The sequence below is a fragment of the Mandrillus leucophaeus genome, unplaced genomic scaffold (genome assembly GCF_000951045.1).
Source record: "Mandrillus leucophaeus isolate KB7577 unplaced genomic scaffold, Mleu.le_1.0 Scaffold163, whole genome shotgun sequence".
Classification (NCBI taxonomy): Eukaryota; Metazoa; Chordata; class Mammalia; order Primates; family Cercopithecidae; genus Mandrillus; species Mandrillus leucophaeus.
Genome location: NW_012101621.1, coordinates 2641785 through 2668283, shown reverse-complemented (window position 1 = coordinate 2668283; position 26499 = coordinate 2641785). Strand labels below are relative to the sequence as shown.

The following is a 26499-nucleotide window of genomic DNA, read 5'->3' as shown; positions in this document are numbered from 1 at the left end:
TTTCTTTTCCCTCTGCTCAGAAAACATACACTCTATTCAAGTATACTCTCCTCACCTCATTATTGACTATTAATATACAAACAACTCCATTAAAAAATGGGCAAAGGACATGAACAGACACTTCTCAAAAGAAGACATTTATGCAGCCAAACAAACATGAAAATAAAGCTCAACATCACTGATCATTAGAGAAATGCAAATCGAAACCACAATGAGATACCATTGGCTATTATGAAAAAGTCAAAAAACAACAGAAGAACAGATGTTGGTGAGGTTGTGGAGGAAAAGGGACACTTTTACACTGTTGATGGGACTATAAATTAGTTCGACCATTGTGGAAGACAGTGTGGCAATTCCTCAAAGATCTAGAACCACAAATACCATTTGACCCAGCAATCCAATTACTGGGTATATACCCAAAGGAAAATAAATCATTCAATTATAAAGATACATGTACATGTATGTTCATTGCAGCACTGTTTACAATAACAAAGTCATGGAATCAGCCTAAATGCCCATCAATGATAGAATGAATAAAGAACATGTGGTACATAACACCATGGAATATTATGCAGCCATAAAAAGGAACAAGATCATGTCCTTTGGAGGGACATGAATAGACTTGGAAGCCGTTATCCTCAGCAGACTAATGCAGGAACAGAAAACCAAACACCACATGTTCCCATTTATAAGAGGGAGCTGAATAATGAGAACAAATGGACCAACTCTACACTTGTGGAGGCCTGGTCTTAATAACTGATGATCTGTGCTGTAAACCACCATGCCACACGTTTACCTATGAAACAAAACTGTGCATCCTGTACACGTATCCACGAACTTAAAAGCTGAAAAAAAAAAAAATACTATTCATCCTTCACTTCGTCTTTGACTATTGCAAAGAACACTACCTTTAAGAAAACTTTCCTGACCCAATCAAAGCCTATCTATTCCCTTTCAGGCTTCTTTTATGGTCCTTGACCTGTAAAATAAAGTAAAATATGATGTTCATTTTTGCCCTCCACTAAATCAAAAAAAATTTTTTTTGAGATGGAGTGTCGCTCTGTCACACAGGCTGGAGTGCAGTGGCATGATCTCGGCTCACTGCAAGCTCTGCCTTCCGGGTTCACGCCATTCTCCTGCCTCATCCTCCCAAGTAGCTGGGACTACAGGCACCGGCCACCACACCCAGCTGATTTTTTGGTATTTTTAGTGGAGACGGGGTTTCACCGTGTTAGCCAGGATGGTCTCAATCTCCTGACCTCGTGATCTGCCTGCCTCAGCATCCCAAAGTGCCGGGATTACAGGTGTGAGGCACCCCGCCCGGTCTAAAATTTTTTTAAGAGTGGTAACCACACAAAGGACTTATCCTTTGCAGTACTTAGTAGGTGCCTTGTACACACGGGTATGCAAAAAAATTTTTTTACTTGAACTGAACCTAACTTATTAGGCAGCCTGAAAAAGAACTCAAGCCTTCCTTCACAATGGAGCTAAGAAAATACTTAAGAAACTTACTTCTTTAAATTCTGTAATATGATATTATTGTATAAATACTAAAGTTATATTACCCTAACTTTTTATACTGATGGCTGGCCAAAAACTATAACAGTTGGGAAATAATTATCACAAACCACAAAAATAATTTATATTCTTCATCCAATTATTTCACTTGTAAGCATTCAAACTATGAAAAAAGCTAACTGCAAGGAAATATTAACTATAGTGTTATTTAAAATAACATGAGGTTTACATTAGGGGTTTACATTAGGAACAGTAGATCATAGAGCTTACATTAGGAACAATGTCATGGGGTTTACATTAGGAACAATAGTGACAAAGGCCTACCAACATGAAAAAAATATTAAAACATAATGAGTGAAAATGAGATAAAGCATGTTAAACTTTCTCAATAATTTAAAATATAAAATGCCAGCTAGGCGTGGTGGCTCATGCCTGTAATCCTAGCACTTCGGGAGGCCAAGACAAGTGGATCATGAGATCAGGAGTTCAAGACCAGCCTGACAATATGGTGAAACCCCATCTCTACTAAAAATACAAAAATTAGCCAGGTGTGGTAGCACAGGCCTGTAATCCCAGCTACTCAGGAGGCTGAGGCAAAAGAATAGCTTGAACTGAACCAGGGAGGCAGAGGTTGCAGTGAGCCAAGATCGCGCCACTGCACTCCAGCCTGGGCGACAGAGTGAGACTCCATCTGAAAATAATAATAATAATAATAAAATATATAGTGCCATATAAATTATCAAAAAAACAAATTGTAGACTTGAAGAAAATATTGTAACATAGATAATCAAAAAAGAATACTCTTGTTATTCAAAGATCTCTTACAACTTGGTAAGACAAATGACTCAATTAAAAATGAGCAAAAAATATACTTAAGTCACAGAAAAAGAAGTGAAAATGAAAAATGAGTATGAATAAAAATATGCTTAATTAGTAATAGATTAAAAAGAAAATCAAATACTTTTCTCATTCATCAGATTAACGAAGATATAAGGAATGGAGTACTCTTAACACTGCTACTAGAAGTAGGTATTATTGAGATCTTTTTGGAAAATAATCTAGCAGTGTCAATTAAAATTTTAAACGCTCATACCTCTGAACCCAAGAACTTTACTTACAGGACTGTATTTCATAGAAATAAAGAAACCAGTAACTAAAGAACTAAAGATACATGTTTAAAGACTTTTTAGTAGAGTAGCATACTGGAAACAAACTGAATATTTCTCAATAGAGGACTAGATAATCAAATTTTAGTACAGCCACAATATGGGATACTATGAGCTATTAATAATAATAATAATGAGTTGGATCTATATGTATAACCTAAAGCAGTGGTTCTCAATGTGGCTGCACATTAGAACCACTTAAGGAAGTTTTATAAATTTTGATACCCAGGCCTCGTGCCAAACAATCAATTTGGAATTTCTGAGAATTGGACCCATCAGCACTATTAATACTTCTTGGAGATTCCAATGTGCAGCCAAGATTACAAACTACTAATTCATGGAATGTCAATAACATATTGTTAAGCAAAAGAACCTATTATGAGTATATTATGAACCTTGAAGGAAAGGAAGGGAGTGAGGAAGGGAGAGACAAAGGAATGAATGAACAAAGGAAGAAAAAGATTTGTGTGTGTATGCATACATATTTATGCATATATGTATGTGCATATGTTTCAACATATTAATATTTATACATATTCAAACATATATACATATTCATGAATTATGTTTGTATATATTTATTCCTAGAAGGACACAAGATAGATGTTGAAGAACACACATCAATTTTAACATTAGTTACCTCTAGAAGTATGGAAATGAAGGAAATTATAGGATTTTATTAATTTTTTACATTATAATTCATAATTGTTTAAGTTTGTATAATAAGCGTGGGTTACTTTGTTTTAAAGCAAAGTATTAAAAGCATGCATAGGGAAAAGCAAGTGAGAAGAATACCCATAGCTTGTCCTTATCCTACTGCTGTTATCTTTCATTTGTTCCAATTGTATTATAAACATATAATTTTATATTCTATTTTTCACTCAGTATTATGTCATAAGTGTATAACCAAATGACATTTCATCACATATATGTATTCAAATGTGTGTACCCAGTCCATCCTTTGTGGCCATTTATGATGTTTCTAATTTCTGACTATTAAAAATAATGGCACAATCTGTTCTCAACATTACAGTGAGAAATCCTATTAAAACATAGGTCAAGCCGGGTGCAGTGACACCTGCCTGTAGTCCCAAATAGCCAGGTGTGGTAGCGCAGGCCTGTAATCCCAAAGCGATAAGTCCGAGGTGGAGGACTTATCGCTTAAGTCCAGAAGTTCAAGATCTGCCTAGGCAGCACAGCAAGATGCCATCTTTAATAAATAAATAAATAAATAAAAGATCAGATTAAATCATTTCACTCATTCAAAGACTTTCAATGGCTCCCTGTTCACACATTATAAGTGAAGTCTTTCCATTGGCCTGCAAAGCCCTCAATGACACAACTTCCCATTTCCTCTCTGACCTTGTCTCCTACCACTCTTCCTTTCAGGTCCAATCATGTTGTCCTCCTTGGTATTCCTCAAATACTCAAAGCACAGTCCCACTCTGGGGCCATTGCACTGGCTGCTTCCTCTGTTTGGAATCTCTTCCCCCAGATATCCCATAATTCTGGGGTCCCCAACACCTGGGCCACAGATGGGTACTAGGCTGCACAGCAGGAGGTGAGCGCTTCAACATCACCGCCTGAGCTCTGCCTCCTGTCAGTCCCTGGTGCCAAAAAGGTTGGGGACCACTGGCATAATTAACTCCCTCACCCCCTTGATGTCTTTGCTCAAACATCACCTTCTCAACAAGGTCTATGCTGATGAACATATATAAAACTAAAACTTACCCAGAATTCCAGCACTCGTGATCGCCTTTATCCTGATCTACCTTTTTTATTTTTTGAAAGCACTGATCACCTTCTAACATACGATATAACTCACCTATTTAGTCTGTTGTTTATTATTTTCTTTCTCCTGCTGCTAGAATATAAGTTCCAAAAGGACAGGGATCTTTGTTTTGCTCGATGAGTCATCCAAATTATCTAGGAAAGTATGTAGACATAGTAGTTGCTCAATAAATATTTGTGAGTGATTATAACTTCTTTAATGTATTATTCTGTTAGGAATAGATTACTATAAATGAGTTTGCTAGCTTAAAGATTATACTTCAAAATATATTATTATCAAATTGCTTCCCAAAATGTTTGCAAGATTAAGTAATTCACTCATGGTCACTCAGCAAAACTGGCTAAAATGGAATTTGAATTTTTCAGAGCCTACGTTCTTTACCATGTGCCATGCTGCTTTGGTTCAATAGATTGAACTAAAAGAAAAAAACACAAAGTGGGCTTTAAGTAGCAATAAGATCCAACTATGCACTCCCTGAAGGAAGAGAAATATCTCATTCATTTTTCTATCCACAGAGCAAAGTAACTGGCATAAAGGAAGAACTCATTGAATACTTACTGAATTAATTTCTTTAATATTTTAAAAGTAGGACAAAGCAATCTTCCTGCCTCAGCCTCCCAGCACTTTGGAAGCCTAAGGCAGGAGGATTGCTTGAGGCCAGGAGTTCATGACCAGCCTGGGCAGCATAGTGACACTCCATCTCTACAAAAATTTTAAAATTAGCTGAGTGTGGTGGCACATGTTTATAGTCCTAGCTACTTCAGGGGCTAAGGCAAGAGAAACATTTAAGCCCAGGAGTTTGAGGCTGCAGTGAGCTATGATCATGCCACTGCATGCCAGCCTGGGTAACAGATCAAGATCCTGTCTAAAAATAAAATAAATAAAATTTTTAAAGATATTTTTAAAGTAACACTACAAGTAGGAATTATCAAAAATCCAAAAATTCGGGGAGAAGTCGATCTGTACATCAAAATAATTACCCGTTTTAAGGCAATCAGCAGAAATCTTATCTGCAAAGGGGCAATTGAACTAAAAGCAGCAGAATCCCCACTAGACATCAGTATTGTGTATTGTGTACTGTGTATTATCAGAATTCTTCATTTATAAAAATGAAGATCAGTGACATCTGTCTCTTTCTGCTCTTTGACTACCTTTTTTACCTTTCTTCCAAGAGCTCTAGAGTTCCCACAGCAGCTCCACAATGTAGACAGCAACAACTTTCCCCTTTTTGAAATCACATCTCTGAAGAGTATAGTGACTTTCCAGAGATCAGTGACCTCTACTCCCCGACCCCGGTTTCAGCCTACTCATCTTTACTTTTCATCAATGATACCTCCAACCCAATCTTTCTCTGCCTCTTCTGTCGGTTTCTACCTGATCTCTCTTTTAGCACTAAAGGCTCAATCCTTGGCAAGGACACACTTAGAGAAGTGTTACTTAGAGAAGGCTCATTTTGCCAAGAGGAACGTGATTTTCTATCACGGTAGACCATGATCGTGTTAGCCTCAAATGGATTTGTAAAATCCAGAGCTCCCAAGGTCTTGCTTAGATGGATCTGACATAAGAGAACTGCCTATATTGATTGAATGCCAGGGCATAAACTCTAAAGAAGAGATAAGACAGAAGTTCATAGGAACATGCTCTAACCTTCAACAGGTTCATCTCCCTAATAAAATGGGATGCAGGTAAACTTCAGAGGTGTTTTGTGGCTTTCCCAGCTGTTGCATGGCAAGATTGGAATTCTGTCCCAGTTCTCCTGTCCCTAGCCCTTTCTATTATTCAGTAGTTGGCTGCAGAGAGCTGAGTCAGATTAACTCCTAAATCTCTTTCAGCATATTAAATTTAGTTTATTTTTTAAAGATTTGATTCTTCACCGTATATGAGGAGACCATCTAATCAGTTGCCAACTAAAATTGGGAAAGAAATCTCTGAGAAAAAAAAACTGCTGTGAAAGTTTTAGGGCTGAAGGTTGTTTAGGGTAAGAACAAAATTATGTCCTTGCTTCTGCATACATAGAAAGCATTTAGAGGCTGGGCACAGTGGCTTATGCCTGTAATCCTAGCACTTTCAGAGGCCGAGGGGGCGGATCACCTGAGGTCGGGAGTTTGAGATCAGCCTGGCCAACATGGAGAAACCCTGTCTCTACTAAAAGTACAAAATTAGCTGGGCGTGGTGGGCATGCCTGTAATCCCAGCTACTTGGGAGGCTGAGGCAGAAGAATCGCTTGAACCCGGGAGGTAAGGGTTGCAGTGAGCTGAGATAATGCCACCATTGCACTCCAGCCTGGGCAACAAGAGCAAAACTCTGTCAAAAAAAAAAAAAAAGAAAGAAAAGAAGACAGGAAGAGAGAGAGAGAGAAAGAAAGAAAGAAGGAAAGAAAGAAAGAATTTAACATCACAAATGCATACATTACAATGATGTAGTCATGGTGAGTTATGTCCCAAAGAGCGACCCTGGGTAGGAAATTCCAGAGGAGCAGAGCTACCATGGCTCAACTGTAGTCCTCCAAATCTTCTCCAGAACAGCCCAAAACTAATCCGTACGCTGACTTTCAGAGCACAGGTTTGCTGCATAAGGACTTCCTTGCTCTTACAAACAAAGACTGGATGGCCATCTGCCAATAAAAAAGACTTCATCTTTTCAACATTCAACATTCATCCTATCATCATGTGTGAGTGTCTGCTACCTTCCAGGCACTGTGCTAGGTATTCAAATCCAAAAAGCAAACAGACGTGATGGTCTTGATACCTTACCACGTCAAGACTCCATAACCTGTGGAGTGTTCGATAACTAGGAAAAAGAAATCAGTGCTGTGGCAAAATCCAAAGGTGACAAGTCATAACCCCAGGCATCTTGAGGAATCCTGGAGGGTGTCCATATGTGTGTTTTGTCTATGTGTGTCTGTGTGTGTAGGTGCCTTCATAGACAGCAACATGTTAAAAAAGTATTCTGATTCCTTAGACAGAAAAGAGGTTAAAACAACTCATAAATTAAAAGGCCTTCCATTAAACTTCTAAACACACACTTAAGTGACATATCAGACAAGTGGCTGAGACAGAGTCTTGCTCAGTACCACGTACATGTGAGCGTACACGTGCAGACCCACAAAAAGCATGACAAGCAACGCAAGTAGTGGTAAAACTTACCAGTTTTCTCCAGTTGTGCAGGGATGCTTTAGCTAATTGTTGTAATGTTACTCTAATGTTATTTCATTCACTTTTCTCATAATTATTTCTAGAAATGAAACAGAAAAGGCAAAACACTAAAAAACATGAAATAAAATACACTCTGATTTGGATATTAGTAACTGGCTTCCTGCTTGAACAGTTTCACCTTTCTAAATTGTGTGTGTGTGTGTGTGTGAGAGAGAGAGAAAGTCTCACTCTGTCACCTAGGCTGGAGCGCAGTGGCGTGATCACAGCTCATTGCAGCCTCAACTTCCTGGGCTTACGCGATTCTCCCATCTCAACCTCCCAAGTAGCTGGGACTACAGGCACGCACCAATCGTGCCCAGCTAATTTTCTTGTTGTTGTTTTTTTTTGTTCATTGGGTTTTTTTTTTTTTTTTTTTGGTTGTTTGTTTTGTTGTGTTTCTTGTTTTTGGTTTTTGGTTTGTTTATCTGTTTGTTTGTTGTAGAGGTGGGGATTTCACTGTGTTGCTCTGGTTGGTCTCAAATTTCTGGGCTCAGGTGATTCTCTTGCCTCGGCCTCCCAAAGTGCTGAGTTTACAGGCATGAGCCATCACACCGAGCAGTTCCATCTTTTTGATATTAGTCCCTGGATTTTTTTTAATCCTTTTTCTTCTCTGCAAATTTTGCACTTTTTCTTTTCAATACTTTGACTTCTGTCAGGCCAACTAAGACAGAACTAAGTCTACTTGACATTACCACTTTAATCAGTAACTACCATGGGCACCATTAGAACTGCATTTTAAGACATCCAAAAATCTGTTACTCAAAGGTCATACATTCATTTAACAAATTTTCTTATAGAAAGAAAGTATTCATTTTTAGTTCATATTAATAGAAAGCATACTTTTAGGGGATATAACTTGTTACTAACATTAAGCTTAAAGTTTTCTATTAAGAAAATTTTTTTAACTTTTTTTAGGGACAGAGTCTTGCTCTGTCACCCAGGCTGTAATATGGTGGTGCAATCATAGTTCCCAGTAGCTTCAAACTCCTGGACTCAAGCAATCCTCCCACTTCAGCATTCCCAGTGGCTGGGACTACAAGCACGTGCTGCCATACCTGGCTAGTTTTTTCGGTTTTTGAATTTTTTTAGAGACAAGATCTCACTATGTTTCCCAGGTTGGTCTCAAGTTCTTGGTGTCAAGCTATCCTCCCACCTCAGACTCCTGAGTAGCCAGGATTATAAGCTCAAGCCACTGTGCCCAGTAAGAAAATATAAAAATTTTTAAGGGGTCTGTGTCAAATCAAAGCCAGTTCGTCTTAGGTTCTATTCTTGTGCATCAGAACTAATAAATATTGTCAAATGAAAGCATATTTTGTGAGTCTATATATATATATATTTGGATTCTGCTTCTTTTTGCTCCTTTAGCCAACTCATATATTACTCTGTGTATACTTGGGCAAGTCTCTTAACTTTATTTTCATTATGGAATACAGGTAATAATTGTATCCCTTTAATTACTGTAATAGTTCATTGTATGTGTCAGCTTGGTTAGGCCACGGTACCCAGTTGTTTGGTCAAACAATGATCTAGCTGTTGCTTTGAAGGTATTTTTCAGATGTGATTAATATTTGAATCGGTAGACTTCAAGTAAAGCAAATTGCCCTCCATCAGTAGAAGACCTTAAGAAAAATGACTGAGGTCCCAAGAAGAAGAAAGAATTCTATTTCCAGACTGCCTTTGGATTCAAGTCTGCAACAGTAACTCTTGCTGGAATTTCCAGCCTGCATTCCTGCCGTGCATACTTTAAACCTTCCAAACCCACAATCCACAGTCTCCTAATAAATCAAGCTCTCTCTCTCTGTCTCTGTCTGTCTGTCTGTCTCTCTCTCTCTCTCTCTCATTATATATATAATGTATACACACACAGTTGACTCTTGAATAACTGTGTGAGTCCACTTATACGCAGATTTTTTTTCAACCAAACGCAGATTGAAAATGCAGCACTCGCAGGATGCAAAACCCATGCATATTGAGGGTCAACTTAGTTTATGCCAGTTCTGCAGCGATGACTGCAGATTTGGCTATTGGTGGGGGCATCCTGGAAACCAATCCTCCCATATATAACAAAGGACTAATTTATATATGTGTGTGTGTGCATGTGTGTGTGTGTGTGCATGCATGCATGTGTGTGTGTGTGTGTAAAACCTTTGGTTCTGCTTCTCTGGAGAACTCTGACTAATATAATGACCTTCTTTGCAATGATCATCAAGATCGGACTGTGGTGAAGTTTAGGAATACATAAGAAGACCACTGTATATTCATCAGTCTCAGGAGATAAGCTTTTCTTAATAAGCCTGTTATCCCCTCTCTCCCCACCTCAGCACCCACCTTAAATAAATAACAATAATCATGATCACATTATAAAGGTGAGGCAGCAAGAGGATAGCAAAACTTAGTGTCATGAAATCAAATCAACCAACCCAGGAGCTCTATTAAGCCTAGGCTCTCTTCTAAAATCCAGAGCAATATTCTTCAATGTATAATCAGTAACATGTGTTTATATATAAAAACTACATATCTTATTTGTTTAAAATAAATGTTCTCAATATATATCCCACACTTACCATCTACTCTGTGTCTCCTCTAATGATTCCATTCTCCTCTGATATCCTATTGTAGAAGCCTAGGATGTAAAATCATGAAACTCAAAATTCTGCACAGGGTAAATTTTAGGCTTGCAAGCTTTGGAATTTTTATCTATCTGACATAGGATTTTGAAGTGATCATCACATGACATAATCGAACTTGCCATCAATGAATACTCAGAGGTATTATTAAAAATTTTCCATTCCAATGCATTTCCTGTTATTAGTCTCATTCATTTAGCCATTTAATAAGTGGACAACAAATCCAGCAGCCTTCAAATATGGAAGAGTTCCAAACCTTTGGCAATTAGCATGATATCAGTTTGTATAGCCACTGTAACAACCACTGCCATACACACCAGGGATTCAAAGTCCGTGAACAAGTGAAATCTCACCCATGAATGCTAAGTAAATTGGTACCAATCAATGGGTACTCAGGATGCCTGATATACAGCCTAGAACTAACTTAGCTTCTAGAAGTATCTTACTAAACACTTCCTAATTTGCCTCTTCTACTGCTTGGGCAGATGTTCAAAGCAATATATATAGATCTATATTCTCCACACTTTACAGATTGTCTGGGTAAGGTAATCTTTATAAGTAAGGCAAAAATATCAAAGTGTTTTATAATTAGTTTTTTAATCACTTTTTAAATATTTTGATTATGTAAAGCAAAAATATATTGTGAAATTTATAACATGTAGAAGTAAAATATATTAAAGTAATAAGAAAAAGCCTGAGAGGAGAAAAACAGAAGTTTGAAAATTTCTTATATCATACAGGAAATGATATAATATTATTTGAAGTTATTATTATTATACTGCATTAAAGATGTATAATCTAAATTCTGGAGAAACAGCTAACATAAAGTAGTATAACTAATAAGATTATAGTGAAGATGAAATAAAATTAAAATACTAAAATAAAACCCAAAAACAAACAAAAAAACTCTAAAGGACAGAAAATGAACACAGAACAAATGGGGAAAATAGAAGACAAATCACAAAATGGTAGATTTAAATCCAACCATATCAATAACTACATTCAAATTTTTTAAAAAGGAAAAATAATATACCACCCTAACATTTATAAAAAAAGTTCTGGACAGGATGTTACAGAAACCTCCAACCCGGAACCACCAATAGGCATAAATAACAAAAGCTCCAAGGAAAGCCCATTCCTTCTAGCCAAAGGACAAGGAAAAATGCGGTGGCCTAACAACAGGAAATCTTTCTAGCAGTACCCTTCCTGCTTCAGCTAAACACCAACAAACAAACCACACTCCCAGGTCTCAGTTAGTGAGCAGGGAAGTTGATCTTCCACTCCACCTTCCTTCCCAATAGAAGCCAACTGTGCATTCTGGTTTCCTGCTTGGTAGTGTCAGCAGGCCAAACAGGGAGCTGATCTTCCATTCTCCAGATGGCAGAAGCATGTGGTGCTCCAGTCTCCCAGCAAGATAGTGTCAGTGGGGTCCAACAATGAGCTGAGCCTCCATCTCTACCTGGCAACAATGAGGTAGAATGAGGTGCTGTAAGGTGAGACAGTCAACACTCAGCTTCCTCCACCCCAGTGTCAGCAATGCCCAGTGAGGAGCTGGACCACCACACCCATCCAGTGGCCGTGTAACTGAACAAGGCAATGGAAAGCAGGGCTACTTGGAGTTCCTGTTCCCACCGCCTTGTCAACAAGGCCCAGTGGTAAGCTAAGCCTCCACTCCTGCCATACCAACCAGGCAGGAGGTAAGTCTAGTTGGCCCTCTCCTTTCCCTGCTTCCAGCTGGCCCAGCAGAAAGCTGATCATCTCCATTCAGAGGCAATAAGGCAATGTGATTTAACAGTCCCCTTTTTGCTGGGGTGGTGCCAGTGGCACCCAGCTGGAAACTGAACATATACATCCACCAAACTTTGCACAACACCTCAACAGGAGAACTACCTGCTAAAAAGAAGATTAAATAAGATCCAGAGTTTCCTAATAAAAAACCCATAATGTCCAGGCTGCAATCAAAAATTACTTTTCATTCCAAGAATTAGGAAATCAGAACATGAATGAGAAAAGACAATCAACTGATATCAACACCAAGATGAATCAGATGCTCAAATTATTGGAAAAGGACTTTAAAATAGCTCTCACAAAAATGCTTCAGTGAGGCCAGGTGTGGTGGCTCATGCCTATAATCCCATCACTTTGTTAGGCTGAAGTAGGAGGATCACCTGAGCCCAGGAGTTCGAGACCAGCCTGGGCAACAAAAAGTTAAAAATTAGCTGGGCATGATGGTGAGTGCCTGTAGTTCCAACTACTCGGGAGGCTGAGGCAGGAAAATTTCTTGAGCCCAGGAATTTGAGGCAGCAGTTGAGTCCAGAGAACTGAAAAATACAATAACTGAAATTAAAAAGTTCTCTGGATAGATTCAATACAAAGGGGAGATGCCAGAGAACAGAATCTGTAAACTTTAAACAGATCAATAGAATTTACCCAGTTTGAAAAACAGGGAGAAGGTAGACTGAAGGAAAAATGAGTAGAGTTTCAGAGACCTATGAGATAATAACAAGAGATCTAAGTTCATATCACTGGAGCTTTAGAATAAGAGGAAAGCGGTGGAACTGAAAAAGAAATAATGCCTGAAAACTCCCCAAATTTGGCAAAACTATAGTGGCAGAGGTAATTGACTATAATCATGAGGATATAGAGTTGCTACTACATAATGGGGATAGAGAGAAGTACAGGTAGAACTCAGAGATTTATTGGAACATGTCTTGGTGTTTCCATGCTTGGTGATAGCAGTGAAGAGGTAACTGCATCAACCAAGGTCTGAAAAGGGTACGGTAACCAGGGGCTTGGGCCTTTCAGGGATGAAGGTCTGAGTCACCAAAGAGCAAGAAACTGAGACCAGCAGGAATGTTGAATGAGGGAGCCTAGAATGAGTGACAGAAGAGGGAGACAATAGATAACAGTGATGGTCTTGGGACCAACTGCAGCAGCGACTCTACTTATCTGACTAACTCTCCTGTTTGAGGTTTTGTTGTTGTTGCTGTTGTTGTTGTTTTTAAAGAAACTATAATCAGCCACCACCTTGAGGAATCAATGACAGTACAAAGCAAATATAATGTTGGGTAAGAGTGTATCAAAGCAGTGGAAGAGTTGACTGATTACCCTCCTCTGCATAACCCATTAACATTTTTCATGTGTTAGCATACTGGCCCAGCTTTCAACTGTCAGCACCTCTGTGCCTGAAGGGATCTTTCTGGCAACTGGAGCTCTCTTTGTCTAAGTACATAGTAAACCCTGAATACTAGAAAATTAATATCCCTGGTAATTTATAAAATTAATATCCTTCAACCAATGGCTGACAGGAGTTGGTAAATGGAAGCCAGTCAACAAGATGACATCAATGATCTCCATCATCTCTGGTGTTCAGATCTGTGCAATCCCCTTCTGCACTGTATAAAGGTGCATCTGGGTAACCAACAGAATACAGCAGAAGTGGCCAGAATCGCCCTGTGGATCTCAGGAGGAAGGTTTAGTCGGAGGGTGGTTTGTGCTTGCTGAGACAGGACCTCAGGGATGATGGCAGAGGGAGGTAATCACAGCATCAATTTGCTGGCTGCAGAGACTGCAAGTTTAGAACAATAGCTGCAAGAATGGGGAAAAGTGATGTTGATGGTGGATAAAGTCTTATTATGGGAAAGAGCTTGGTTTTCACCTGCCATCATGGACTTGGTTTCTTTGGTGTGTCAATTATCTACTATCTAGATCCATCTGTTCTGTCTGCTGTTTCCTCTTTTGTTATGTTTTGGTGCTTGGCTGACTACCTTGTTTCCATTCTAGCACCTAACATTTTTGGCTCCAATAAATGCACCAGCGATCAACAGCAAAGATTCCATGAAATTTGCAGCAGTCTACTAAAAACTCGATACAGAGCTATGGACTGGTGGAAACAAATCTTCACACTGAGGGAAGAAAAGCCTGAAATGTGTTTCATGGCCATGATTATTTATCTTGCTGCAGTTGTTTGGATGGGACAGCAAGTCCACAACCTGCTTCTCATCTACCTGATAGTGACTTTCTTACTGTTGCTTCCTCAACTAAACCAACGTGGAATCATTTCAAACCACACTGGAAAGGCCAAAGGGAGATAAACAAGCTTCTTAAACAAAAAGAAAAGAAAAATGAATAATTCATCGCTTTATTCAATGTGATTAATGGCATATACATTGTCCCTAGGAACAGTTTCTACTATACTATCTAGATACTAAAATGTTGAAGAAGTAGCTCTTTGTTCTCCCTCATTCTGCCCTTAATTATTCAATAGTCTAAATCCAATGGGATAAAAGAAAAAAAAAGAAAGAAATTCACACTTACCAAGTAAGTGTTTGTGAGTCAAATATAGTTAAAAGCATTTTCATTCTCATTGGATAACTCATTAGAGAGTATGACTTGTTTTGATTTTTCTCACCCAGGGTTAATGGAATTCTTACATTTAGACAACTTTCTTTAAAATAATATAGTGGTGGACTTTACCCTTCAGTACAGTTAAAGTGACTTTGGATAATTGTTTAAGTTGATCCTTGCTTTAGTTTGATACCAGGTAGTGGTCTGTGGCTACAGGAATCTTATTCTACTGTCTGCTTCCACTGCATACTTAAAAAACTGTCTGACTTCATGAATACAGAGACCAAATTTACCACTTCTGATCCACTTCTGATGAAGAGACCAATTAAGATTCATCCTCGGCCGGGCGCAGTGGCTCACGCCTGTAATCCCAACACTTTGGGAGGCCGAGGCGGGCGGATCACAGGTCAGGAGATGGAGACCATCCTGGCTAACACGGTGAAACCCCGTCTCTACTAAAAATTTAAAAATTAGCAGGTCGCGGTGGCAAGAACCCGGGAGGCGGAGCTTGAGTGAGCCGAGATCGTGCCACTGCACTCCAGCCTGGGTGACAGAGCGAGACTCCGTCTCAAAAAAAATAAAAATTCATTCCTCATTCTGTTTTTTTTAACGTGGGAAAAGGATCCTGATGGAACAAAATTAAATTAATTCCATACCCTAGTATATGTAGGTTTCACCCTTAAGCAAAACTTAGTGTTTTGTAGGGAACATTGATCCTTTCTCCCAAAGGAGGAAGATTTAACAGCGTTAGAGCTCTTATGCCCTTGCACTTATACTTCAAGTTAGTACATCCTTAAAGGCTTTTTCATGGCAGACTTCCAAACGATTGTACTTAGGATTTTTGGCATACTTCTAATTTTGGACCTTCAGCTGGCTTTAGCTATGACAGAGAGTAGGTTAAGACTCATGTGTATGACCTTTACCCTAAGACCAGCTAGTAAAGAACTAGTCTTTTATGTTAGCCAAAATTCATTTCAATAGAAAATAATCTTATCTAATTAATTTCTGAGACCAGAATAAGCCTTGGAAGGTAAGCCTCAATGTTCTCCTTTATGGTAATACTGCTTGTTTCAGTCCCAATAGGTTTGGCATAGGAGATAATAACCACACTGGTGTCTGACTACTTTTTTAGATATTTCTCTGAAAAATGCAAGGCTGTTGGTGAGAGCAGACATGAGGTGATGATAGTTGGCCTCTGTTCTCCATAGATTTTGTAACTCCTTGGTGAGTTTTTGTGTGTGTGTGTGTGTGTTTCTAATAATCATTATAATTATGACAATAATCATCCTCTACCTCTCAGTAGCTAGAAATTTAGAGTAGTTGAAATCTGAAATCTGTAGAAATAGACCTCTGAGGGCCAAAAATATGACATATTTAGAGCAATTCTTAAATGGATTAACAAGCTGTAACATAGTTTTGTGAATTTATTCCACTGACGCTCTACCTTGTGGTATTAAATGAGTATTGTTTTCTCCCTTTTAATATTGCTGTAAACAGTGGTGCCCATTGTAGGATATGTTTTATTTTTTAAATGTCTTATATCAGAACTATCTTAAATGTACATGTGTTTCTTCATTGTAAATAAGCTTGTCTTCTTATGGGGATTTTTTTGTGTGTGTATACATTCTACTGATTAATTACTTTTGCAGTTTGAATCCTATATTATTTCTTCTACTTTGTTATATGTAAAAGGAGAAAAATGTTAGAAGCTGGGGGAAAAAAACAGTAGAAGTGATGGTATGACACTTCTGAGGCTGGACTATAAAATCTCTCTCTCTCTCTCTTGCTCTCTCTCTCAACACACTATAAAGAGAGACATGTGATAAGAATCTGGGGACTCTTGCCAACAGCTATGTGAGCAAGCCATCTTGGAAGTGCACCCTCCAATCCTAGTCAAGAGACTAGAGGGAGAGAGAAAGAGAAGAAAATCTACCCATACTAAGACTTTGAGTAAGGGAAATGCAGTAAAGAGAGAGTATTGTAATTCCTTTCCCTGTTTTTTCTATGCCCAAAAGTTTTCATGCAGCTGTGATTATTCTGCATAATCAGTTATGCACCCTGGTTTTCTTGATTCGTTGTTATATCATAAGCAGTTCACCATTTTTATGCAGTCTTTTTTTTTTTTTTTTTTTTACTTTAAGTTCTAGGGTACATGTGCATAATGTGCTGGCTTGTTACATATGTATACTTGTGCCATGTTGGTGTGCTGCACCCATCAACTCGTCAGCACCCATCAACTCGTCATTTACATCAGGTATAACTCCCAATGCAATCCCTCACCCCCCATTTTTATGCAGTCTTAATGAATATCCTTTATTTGCTATGTGGTAGGTAAAATTTCAGTGAATAGACCCAAGATTCCCTGCCCTAATTCCCAGAATCTTGAATGTGATGCAGTATTACTCTGGTAATTGTGTTGGGTTTTATGGCACAGTTGACTTTTTGTTTTGTTTTGTTTTGTTTTGTTTTGTTTTGTTTTACTTTCTGAGACAGAGTCTCCTCTGTCCCCGAGGCTGGAGCGCAGTGGTGCAATCTTGGCTCACTCCCAGGTTCAAGCAATTCTCCTGCCTCTGGGATTACAGGTGCCCACCACCATGCCCAGCTAATTTTTTTGTATTTTTAGTAGAGACAGGGTTTCACCATGTTGGCCAGGTTGGTTTTGAACTCCTGACCTCAAGTGATCCACCAACTTGGCATCCCAAAGAGCTAGGATGACAGGCGTGAGCCACTACGCTGAACCAACAGTTGACTTTTTTTTTTTTCTTTTTTTTTTTTGAGATGGAGTCTCGTTCTGTCGCCCAGGGCTGGAATGCAATGGGGCGATCTTAGCTCACTGCAACCTCCACCTCCCGGGTTCAAGCAATTCTCCTGCCTCAGCCTCCCGAGTAGTTGGGATTACAGGCACCCACAGCCACGCCTGGCTAATTTTTGTATTTTTAGTAGAGACGGGGTTTCACCATATTGCCCAGGCTGATCTCGAACTCCTGACCTCAGGTGATCCGCCTGCCTCGGCCTCCCAAAGTGCTGGGATTACAGGTGTGAGTCACCACACCCAGCCCACAGTTGACTTTTTAAAAGGGAGATATCTATGTACCTGTTGACATGAGACCTTAAAAACACATGAACTTTGGAAGATTAAGCCAGAAAGATTCCAAGCATGAGATGAACTTGACCTGCTATTGTTGGTTTGAAGATGGTGGGACTCACATGAGAAGGAGTGCAGATTGCCTTAAGGAGCTCAGAAATGCCCCCAGCCAACAAACATTAAGAATATGGGAACTTTAGTCCCACATCTACATGGACTAGAATTCTGATAATAATAAGAACTAGCCGGGCACGGTGACCCAAACTAGTAATCCCAGCACTTTGGGAGGCTGAGGCGAGCAGATCACTTGAGGTCAGGAGTTCAAGATCAGCCTGGCCAAAAAGATGAAACTTCGTCTCTACTAAAAATAGGAAAATTAGCCAGGCATGGTGGCGGGCGCCTGCAATCCCAGCTACTTGGGAGGCTGAAGCAGAAGAATCGCTTGAACCCAGGAGGCAGAGGTTACACTGAGCCAAAATCATACCACTGGACTCCAGCCTCAGCAACAGAGCAAGACTCCATCTCAGAAAAAAAAAAAAAAAAAAAAAAAAAAGCACCTGTAATCCCAACTGAGAAGGCTGAGTCTGGAGAATTGCTTGAGCTCAAGAGCTCAAAACCAGCCTGGGCAACATAGCAGGACTCTGTCTCTACAAAAATACATATATGTATATATATATTAATTAGCCAGGTATGGTAGTGTGTGCCTATAGCCCTAGCTACTTGGGAGGCTGAGGTGAGAGAATTCCCTGAGGCCAGGAATTTGATCCCACAGTGACCTATGATCATGCCACTGCCCTCTATCCTGGGCAACAGAGAAATACCTTGTCTCTAAATTTTAAAAAATATATAAAAATAGGCCAGGCGTGGTGGCTTATGCCTGTAATCCCAGCACTTTGGGAGGCTTAGGCGGGCGGATCACGAGGTCAGGAGATCAAGACCATCCTGGCTAACACGGTGAAACCCCGTCTCTACTAAAAATACAAAAAATTAGCCAGGTGTGGTGGCGGGTGCCTGTAGTCCCAGCTACTCAGGAGACTGAGGCAGGAGAATGGCGGGAACCCAGGAGGCGGAGCTTGCAATGAGCAGCGATCACGCCGCTGCACTCCAGCCTGGGCAACAGAGCAAGACACCGTCACATATACATATATATGTATATTTATAATAGAAAAAAACTTAAAGAATTAACTTGGAAGAGGACTCTGAACTCTGAACTCTGGGTGAGAACTTGAGTACTCACCCAGCCAATGCCTCAACTTTACTATGGTTACGTCCTAAGCATAGAACTCAGCTGAACTTGCTTGGACTTATGACCTACAGAACTACAAGCTAATATATAGGTGTTGTGGTAATTTGTTATGCAGGAATAGAAACCAATACAACTTTAAAATATTCCATTGATCATAGCATTCACAATATCATTTGCATAATATTGTTTTCCCTAATTGATAACTATATGAACAATTCATACTCACCAAGTCCAAAGTCCTTAAATATCATTTCTATGGCTTCTTTGGTTTCCTTGTAAACTGGAAAAATCAAAGCTTCATTTCTCACCTGCATTTATTTAAATGACAGCTCAAAAAAATGAATTGTTAGACAAAAGGAACATGAACATTTCAGTGGCCTGGATTCATGTTGTCAAGGTTACTTTCCAGTATGACTATGTCTATTCAAATTCCACCTCAAATGTTCATTTTATCAATTAGAATGAAAAAGCACTCCTACCTCACCCAAAGAGAATTTTGTTTAATCCTTGACTCCAAAAAAAAAAAATGCATAGCATATGACTGACCATATAACTATGTTAACTTGGAGCAGCCCTCACTTTTGATGTCCCAATAACCTGCAATCTGAGCTTCCGCTCTCTGATCGGCTTTATCTCATGTGGAGGTAGCCACACACAATGATGTACTCTCTAAACCTAGCTGACAGCAAGTTGTAGCATTTAACAGACTTCATTAAAAGATCTGAAGAGAACATAAGGGAATTATAAAGCAGGAAAGGAAAATCTTCACATTTACTGTAAATTTTTATTGTACTTAATGCCTACTGACTACATCTTTTCATGAGAATCTCCTACTGGCTCTCCTGCCTCACCCAGATTTGCTACCAAATTGCTTGTGTTCACTCTTCTTTCCCATCTTCTACAGACTCCCCTGATTATGTTCATGCTCCCCACGTCTAAAGCCCCTAAACTTCACTTCTAGCCTGAGTTATAAACCTCTGAAATATGTTGATTATATTTATTTATCAAGGATGCACATAATGAAGAGAGCCTTTCATAATTAATCAGAATACTTAACATCTCACTCTGAAGCATTTGCATTTGGATTTCCAAAGTTCAGAGTCCCCCCAAAGAAAATGAGTATCACCACAGGGATCCTTCCAGAGCAACAATCCACCCGAACGACAAACTCCATCTAATAGCTTTAGACCCACAAGATACAAATAGTGGTCAGGATTTCACCTTCCACAAACCAAGGGTAGAGAAATACTGAGTTGCAGTCCCAGAGGTCCTACCACATAATACTTAGTGAAAATTCAAGACTGGAATTGAAATAACTAAACTTAAATAGACCTTACTGGGTGCCACTACTTCTCTGAGTAACACTAGATATAACTATAGATATAGATGATATAGATAGATGGTCATAACTCACAACAGCCTTGTGAGGTAGATACTCTTATTATTCTCACTTTATAGATAAGCAAATAAACCAAAAAAAAAAAAAAAAATAGTGACTGACTTAAGATAACCCAACTAGAAAGTAGCAAACTCAAATCCACGCAGTCTGGTTCCAAAGTCCCCAGTCTTAACTCACAGCAGGCATACACTCAGGAAATATAACTTCTTGCTGCTGTGGTTGCTTTTTGAATTTTGTTGCGGCTGAAGAGACCTCATAGTCACCGTGTCTCTCACAGCACAGAGGTAAGAGGCAGAGTCTTTCATCTGGAGCTCCTTCAAAAGGAGGTAACTGTACCTTTTCGAGTTACTAAGGAATGAAGAAAAACGACCTTTCTCCTCCAAACCATCCAGAACATTGTAAGAGAGAAGTGTGGGTGCTTCGCCATCATGTTGCTGGTACCAGGACAGCCCATTGAACCCAGACGTCTGGTACGTGCAGTTGATCTGGACAATGGCTCCTTCCATAGCTGTCATCTCAGTGGGCTGGTCAATGTTTTGTCCTGTAGTGACTAAGATAAGACACATGACTGTTACGAGGGCGGCGCTCCTGGAAGCCCCATTATTATTAAAAATGATGTCTCCATGTGGTCACAAAAGAACTGCCATTAAGAGGAGATTCTTAGAAATAAATGGCAGCAAAGTAGCAGCAGCAGTAGTTATTATTTGATATCCAATAACAATTAGCACCACATAAAGAAAGTATCTATTAAGAAATACTCTTTTGTTACAAGTGTCAGAAATGGCAATCATTTAGCTGAAAGAAAATTGTTTTGAAAACTCCCAGCAGCATTTGCTATTAGATTGAGACTTACCTCCCATCTTCATGGAGACGTAAAGAAGGAAAGCTCCCCACATCTGCTGCAGGACACCACGAGCCTGGCACTGGATCCCGGTTCCTGAGCCGCTGGAGTCTGCAGAAGGTAGACACTTCATGTGGGTGAGGGAAGGAAGCTCAGTCTGGATGCAAAAGCCAGTATAATTACAAGGGGAGGAGCCCCTTTCTTGAAGCGATGATTTCAGCTTCCTTCTACAGGAGCAGCTATAGGTTCTCTTACTACAGAAGTGTCTTCACAAGAACATTTCCTACTGAGAAATCCACAAGTTTTAATCCAAGTGGTTCTGGTAAAGTTGGAAAAGCATAATGTATAAAGAACAGCGAAGGCAAATGGGAATAACATAAGGCCAAGTATTCGATTTCCCCATAAGTGTTTCTCTTCTCAAGACGGGAAAAAATAGAAACAAGGGTGCAATTAGAGGTGGCGTGTGTATGTGTGTGTGTCTGTGTGTGTTGGTGGTAGTAGTGGTGGTATTTGTGATGATAAGGGAGAGACAGAGAGTTTTCAACCATCTAAATTTATCCCCCAACAGATGATCAGATGTTAATTTAAAGTTCAAAAGAAACATAATTTGTATGTCTGTATGTGAATGTATATGTAGGAATATACAGGAAGAAATGAGAAAAAAGCTATTAACATTAGACACTGCCGGGTGCGGTGGCTTACGTTTGTAATCCCAACATTTTGGGAAGCTGAGGCAGGTGGATCACCTAAGGTCAGGAGTTTGAGACCAGCCTGACCAATATGGTGAAACTCCATATCTTTTAAGAATACAAAATTAGCCGGGCATGGTGGCGCATGCCTGTAATCCCAGCTACTCGGGAGGCTGAGGCAGGAGAATCACTTGAACCTGGGAGGCAGAGGTTGCAGTGAGCTGAGATCACACCATTGTACTCCAGCCTGGGTGACAAGAGCAACACCCCGTCTAAAAAAAAAAAACAAAATTAGTTACTTCAGAGGAGTGAAATTAAAAGAAAATGGTGAAAATGTTAACTTTTTCTTATATATCTCTGTTTCGTTTGACTTGGAATTTGTTACATAATAAACTGAGAATGTGGAAGAAAGAAAAAGAAGGAATGAAAAAGGAAGGAGGAAGACTAGGTGTAAAACAGGCAGGAAAAGAGGGAGGAAGAAAGAAACCTATATTTCAAACTATTTCCCATATGTTACAAAAGGAAGTTAACTCTTTTTGATACATAGTTTTCCCAAACTAATGAATGCCTCACATATAATATCTTTACCAAAGTAATTTATGTCCCTCATGAACTCTCTAGATTTACTTCTATTTACTCCATATAGCAACTGTACTGTTTCAATAAAGATGATATACTGTCATCTTGTGGCGAAATGTAGCAGTGCAACTTCACACACACACACACACACACACACACACACACACACACACACGCACCTAAAGTTTTCTCACTTCAGAATTAAAAAGAAACTTAGATATCATCCAGTCTTTGTCCAGCTCCATTATTTCACAGGGGAAGTTCTTGAAACTCTTGAAGCTTTTATCACACTCGAGGCTTCAAATCTTCATTTATAGTCAATTTCCCAGTGTTATTTAGATTAACATGAATTTTTGTTTTGTTTTGTTTTTTTGAGAGAGGGTCTCTCTCAGTCGCCCATGCTGGAGTGCAGTGGCGGATTCATGGTTCACTGCAGCCTCAACCTTCTGGGCTCAAGAGATCCTTCTGCCTCTACCTCTCAAGTAGCTAGGAATACAGGCCCCCAGCTAATTTTTTGTATTTTATTGTGAGATGAGGTCTCGCTATGTTGTGCAGGCTGGTCTTGAACTCCTGGCCTCAAGCGATCCTCCTGCCTCGGCCTCCCAAATTGTTGGGATTACAGGCATAAGCCACTGCGCCCTGCCCAACATTAAATATGAAAAATGAATAAATGGATTTCCGAAGCTACTTGGCCTGGTATATGCAGGTCAATCGAGGATCAATTTGATGTCAGATCTACTCCAGGTAATTTTAAACATTAGACTCATATTTGAAACCACAGCTTTTTTTGCTGCCCACAGCATTTAACATGTGTGGCAGTTTCGACTATTAATTTATTCAGAAGTACACATTGAGAAATTATTACATGCCAGGCACTGTGCTAGTAGTGCTGGGGATTCAAAGCTAAGCAAAGCCCATATTCTAGTGAAGGGAGACAAGCAGGAAGCAAACAAGTAAATACAGTATGTCAAATGCTGGCAAGTGCTCAGAGAAAAATAAAATAGGGAAGGGAAAGGAGAGAGGCAACAGAAACCTCTCTGATTAAGTGATGCCTGAACAGAAACCTGAAGATGATGGTGGAATCCTGATGAGTATTTGGGGAGGGAAAGGGATCAGTTGGGACTTCATAACACCCCTAAGAAATTAGAGGCCATCCAAATAACATGCAAACGAGGTTATTCCCCATAGTTCCCTTTCCAGGGATCCTACTAAAAACATTTCCAGCTCTCTCTCAAAACAAAATAATGAGGATTTGGGGAGGAAAGATCTCATTAGGGACATATTCCAGAGTAGGGTTTCCCTCGAGGATAGCATTTTCCTTCAAATCTCTTGGCAGTGTCTTTTTTTCTTTTAATCCAAAAAAGCAACAGCTGATGGAAACTGATATAAAATATGACTGAATATATACAGCAGTCACACTCGTCCACGGACCCCAGAAGACAGGTGCTCTGACAGATTCTGAACATTTATTCGCTGGGCCAAACCCCTAAAAAAAATTATAAAGCCTTTCCAAAACAGATGTGGGAGCCCTTCATAGTAGGCTAGACTGAATCTCTGGAAACCATCTCTCCATCTGCTGGACGGTTGCACTCGAGGACAGCCAGCCTCCTCCGCAATTGTGCAGCTCTGTACATGTGAGTCTAAAAAAAATGGAAAAAGCAGCCCTGACACCAGCTATGTTCAAAACAAGGCTGCAGACTAATTTTGGAACTTTAAGACTTTCTGTTATTTTGTCCGAGTGTTAATATAATCCATCTCTTTTCTCCATCTGATTCCTCAACTCTTTACCAAACTGCTAGAATTAAGTTCCTTCTTTTCCAATTTGGGGAAACTCTTTTTGTGTTGAGAAAATGACTCAAAACAAAAAACAAAACTTACAACACTATTTTCCTTTCGTGCTCCCTTTTTATTAGGGCAGTGATAAAGGGCAGAGTTGGGCAGCAATAGTCATAGGGGTTATAAAGAACATTCTTCAGTGATTGTGCAAACACAAAGAAAGGCTGGATTCATAGCCTTTCCCTTCTCCAATGAAGAGGGCGCGAAGTACTTTTTCTAAAGCAAGTTCTTTTTTTAACCTCCGGTAATAGGAAAGAATGTACTCTTGTGAATTCGACAAAATATGTCTGGGCCACCTCAAATTCTATCCGTTTCCTCTACTCTGCCCTAGCTCTACCAGGATGTCTAACTCTGAATGAAGGATGACAGAAGGTGAAACCTCTTTTTGGAAGCAGATGTGCGTTGAGTCTTGTCACAAGGGTAAACAGGAGTCCTTTGATTCTAATGTGTCCAACGCAATGCTAGACCAGCCTTCACTCCTCATCTTCAAGATTTCATAACCGTTGCATAGTAGTCCAGATCCCAAAGGTCACTGTAGAAATCTAAAGTTTCAAATTGCTGGATAAAGGCTTGCCCTCCTCGGCGCCTCTCTAAATACACTGCAAGAAATGTGTTCACATCAAACTAGCTTGATTTGTGGCAGGGTAGGGGCATAGAAAGCAGCTTATCCTGTGATCCCATAATGCCATAGAGGTCCCTTGAAGGTGTTCTTGACCCTCCCTGTCCTTACCTTCTCAGTGCTATTCTTTCACCCCATTCCCAAAGTCTCTTCCTAGAGTTTCCAGGATAATTGCTTTGTAAAAATATGCTGTTTATTCTCTGATGTCACTGGGCTCTTATTTTCAGATGCTTTTTATATTGAACTTTAACTTTTTATTATTTTCATGTGCTCTGATTATTTAAATTCTGACCTATTCAGATGGAGAATATCCAATACAGTCTAAAACTTGGGAAATTTTAGAATATTTTGGTTATCTAATTAGCCAGGGTAGATATACTAAAATTGTATTTAACTTTCCTTATCTTAAATATCCTAAGTTTCAAAAGCTAAAAAAGAGGAGCAGACCTAAAATAAAATGACACAAATCTGGAAGATAAGGGAGAGGGAAAAGAGGATACACAAATGTGGCCTTTACCTTTGTCTTTTTTTTTTCTCTTTTTTTTTTTTTTTTTTTTTGAGACAAGGTCTCAATCTGTCACCCAGGAAGGAGTACAGTGGCACCATCATGGCTCACTGAAGCCTTGACCTTCCAGGCTCCGGTGATCCTCTTGTCTCAGCCTCCTGAGTAACTAGGACTACAGGTGCGCACCGTTAGACTCGGCTAATTAAAAAATTTTTTTTCACAGACAGGGTCCCACTATGTTGCCTAGGCTGGTCTCAAACTTCTGGGCTCAAGCAATTCTCCTGCCTCAGCCTCCCAGAGTGCTGGGATTACAGGCATGAGCCACCATGCCCAGTCTTTCTTTTGTCTCCTCTAAGGTGGTCCCAGACTGTTCACCTCTCTTGCCAAGAAAGCCAATCCTTCTGTAAACACACCCTCTGTGTCTCCAAAAATCTGCCTTCTGGAAGTCTAAACTATCTTCCTTTGCAGCCTCTGAACACCAAGCACCAAGCTAAAATCACCGTTCTTTACCAAGTCTGCCTGGAAAGGTAACCTGTCCTCAAACCGACCAGCTGTAACCCATCTCAGTTTCCTGCCTCCTCCCAGGCAGCGAACTCAGAACCTAGAGGGGTAAAAAGAGTTTTCTTTCAACAGGGAGCCTGGGAGAAATGAAACCAGACTTATGCACAACAACAGGGGGAAAGTCAGACTGACAAAGTAGATAAATTAGGGATAAACTTTTCACTATACATAAGTATGCATCATGGAAGTCCTTCAAATAATTGCCCCAGTGGTACAGTTCTATCTGATTTTAAATACAAAAATTGATTTTCATAAAACATTTCATGAATATATTATTTGCCTAAGTAGAAGCGTACTAGTTTATATTCCTGTATTGACAAAGAAAATTACTTTAGCTCGGCCAGGCGTGGTGGCTCACGCCTATAATCCCAGCACTTTGGGAGGCCAACGTGGGTGGATCATGAGGTCAGGAGTTCAAGACCAGCCTGGCCAATATGGTGAAACCCCATCTCTACTAAAAATACAAAAATTAGCCAGGCATGGTGGTGCGCACCT

General features: G+C 39.6%; 1 pseudogene and 1 gene segment (V, D, J or C); one reads left to right on the top strand and one right to left on the bottom strand.

The window, feature by feature from the left end:
* Positions 1–13792: 13792 nt before the first annotated feature.
* LOC105536770 lies at positions 13793–14429 on the top strand (annotated as a pseudogene).
* A 6118-nt stretch (positions 14430–20547) lies between these two features.
* On the bottom strand, positions 20548–21359 carry LOC105536819. The segment is given in 2 exon segments: positions 20548–20924; positions 21228–21359. Coding segments are annotated over 2 exon segments (498 nt in total).
* Between the last annotated feature and the right edge of the window lie 5140 nt (positions 21360–26499).